The sequence below is a fragment of the Anopheles aquasalis genome, chromosome Y (assembly GCF_943734665.1).
Source record: "Anopheles aquasalis chromosome Y, idAnoAquaMG_Q_19, whole genome shotgun sequence".
Lineage (NCBI taxonomy): Eukaryota > Metazoa > Arthropoda > Insecta > Diptera > Culicidae > Anopheles > Anopheles aquasalis.
Genome location: NC_064879.1, coordinates 5,633,384 through 5,636,087, shown reverse-complemented (window position 1 = coordinate 5,636,087; position 2,704 = coordinate 5,633,384). Strand labels below are relative to the sequence as shown.

The window sequence follows — 2,704 nt, the reverse complement described above, 5'->3', positions numbered from 1 at the left end:
GCATCCTGCGGGCAGCGAGCGATAGTTTTTTCTACGGTCTGAAGCCCATAATTCATTCCAAAAGTAACAAATCGCAAACAACTAAACTGATTCTGAAAGTTTATGAAATTCCCGACTTTTTTTGGTTTTACTCAAAAAAATTGAAACAAAAATGAAAAGATATGGCGTCTTAAATGTGTGGCAGAATTTTTTGCCTCTCCCTCTATCACTAGGACACTATTTTCACTCATCTTTGAATAGCTATCACTTTTTGCCCACTTCTCCAAATTCTATTTTGTCTTGTTTAAATGATACATCAAATATCCCTTAAAACAACGTGGTATGATATGACATAATGTGATTGATAATGGTGGAAATAGACGATTCCAACAGCATCTACTGTCAAAATGCTAGTGCGCTACGACGGTACCGATTGGGTGTCCCGGAGGAACATCAGCATCGTGTAGGTCATCTTCACCAGGCTGGCGAACGCTTCGCTGGAAATCGCAAACATACCACCGCAGCTGATACCGAGCCCGACCTGCGTGCGGCTCTGGATGATCGAGAGGGCCGCCCGGACCTGCCGATAGTGGCTCGCTTCACCGGCATTCTCACCCCGGTACCGTAGCACCGTTGGCCAGTCTAACCCGTACAGCAGTGTACCGATGCCTGCGTTCTATGTAGTGGGCAAGAGAGAGAGAGAGAGAGGAAATGTGTAAAATGGATGTGACATTTCAGGATCACTCATTATTTACCAGTTCGTTGAGCCGATCGACCAACCGGCAGCACCAGTAACACTCGAGCAACAGGGCGCAGAGGAAACCACTCAGAATGACGTCATAGGTGGTGGTCCCGTTGGCCGTGATCATGAACGTACCGATGGCAAGAAAGAGGACAGCGGAGTAAAACATCACCAGAAAGGTAGCCCGCAGGAATGGCCGCAACCGTTCGAGCTGCGCCAGAAACTGCTCATGCTGGCCGACCGTTTGGGCGATGTTGTGTTCGAGCTGCCGCCAATCGACGGTCCCGGCGCTGGGGGCGTGCTCCCCCCCCAACAGCCGACCATAACCGGCCACCAGATGCGCCAGCTCGTCCGCCAGCCCCATCAGCAGCGTGTTGATGGTGGTGAGCGATGCGTTGTAGGCGGCGGCCCAACGCCACGCAAAGTCAAACGACAGCAGATGGACGGCGGCTTCGCACCACCAACCGCAGGCGGCCACATTGCTCGGCATCTCGTACAGCTCGTGCCGGTACGTCCGGGAGAAACAGAAGACGGCCCGGTCGGCAAGCCCGATCGCCTGGAAGGCGAGCGCGATCGTCACGATGGTGGGCAGCGAATCGTGCCGGTGCGTGCGGCGCCGAGCCCGCTGGTAACCCTTGAACTGTTCAATGTCGCCCAGGAACCACCGGAGCACCAGCATCCGGGCCAGCATCATCGTCAGCACACCGAACGTGTTGGCAACGTGCAGGATCTTGGCGGACCGGCGGGGACCATCGACGAGCGCCAGGTAGAACCGGTCCGCCCACAGCAGGTACTGGCACAGCTGGACCAGCTGCGTCAACCGGTACAGTAACCGTAACCAGCGCTTCCGGTGCCAACGGGTGGCCAGATGGAAACCGGGCAACAGTAGCAGCAACTCGGCCGGCAGGAAAAAGTCCACCTTCGCCGCCAGCCCCGTACTCCAGCTCGCGAGCGTCACTAGCCGACTAACCATCCTGCGTCCTGCGACGGCGGCACAGGTACTGAGTGGATCCCAACAAAACAAAACGGGAACCCAAATGGTAGCCAGCCAGCCTGGCTACCGGTAACGTAATGAGCAGGTTACGCCGTTACGTACTTTCGAACTTTCTTGAAAAACTTTTGCCACGTGGGAAAGTTGTGTCCTGGTACTGCCCTGGCCAGGGAAGTGCCGGGAAAGTTGTTTCAATCCTAGTGCCCCCCTTAAAGGGGACTTTGGTGTTTAATTTTCTTCTTGTGACACATGTTTTTTACATTTTTCCCTGAAAGCTGATCCTTTCAAGAGTATTGTGTAAAAGTTTTGGATCAATCGGGGAAAAACTGACAAAGATACAGGTTTTTGAAAATCTGTGTTTTATACAAGGATCCAGGCAGCTCGCTACTTTGAAGCGCGTTTCCCAAAGTCGGTGCCCATCGTACCGTAAAAACTACTGAACTGATCGGTTTGAATTTTTTAACACATAATCTTTACACTTTTTGCCAGGTAGCCCCGTTAAGATATCATGAAAATTGTTTATACTTTTTTGTAAACAAATCTTTAAAAATCGTGGTTTCAGGCAAAATCGTCAAAAGCATCACTTTTTCAACTTCAAAAATCTGCCAAAAATCGTAAAATTGGAATATCAACAAAAACTCCGACGCTACCTAGATAAATTTATCATCTTTCTAACGAATATCAATTTATATATGATTCAGATGATCCGTCACGCAGCTACGATGGGCACCAGAAAAAGTATCTTTTCGAAGACACGATTGCCTAAATTTGATGGCATGGATTAACTTTCCAATGCATGTTGCTCAAAACAATACCAAATATTCTTCAAAAGTTGTAGATTAGTATGTCATTTACTTGAAAAAATACAGTTCAATGGTTGCGTCACAAAAAAACCGTTAAAAATGGGCCTTGTTTTGGCCCGAAAATACCGAAGTTTCCCCCTTAATTGACCGGGCGGGTGTTGGTGCTGGTGAACAAACAACTCTCTCTCT

At 49.6% G+C, this 2,704-nt stretch overlaps 1 protein-coding gene across 1 annotated transcript; it reads right to left on the bottom strand.

The window, feature by feature from the left end:
• Positions 1 to 397: 397 nt before the first annotated feature.
• LOC126579739 (uncharacterized) lies at positions 398 to 1,694 on the bottom strand. Its single transcript, XM_050243290.1, has 2 exons — positions 735 to 1,694; positions 398 to 655 (listed from the first exon to the last, which is right to left on the bottom strand). The coding sequence occupies exons 1-2, from the start codon at positions 1,692 to 1,694 to the stop codon at positions 398 to 400; spliced, it is 1,218 nt and encodes a 405-aa protein (XP_050099247.1).
• Positions 1,695 to 2,704: the final 1,010 nt, after the last annotated feature.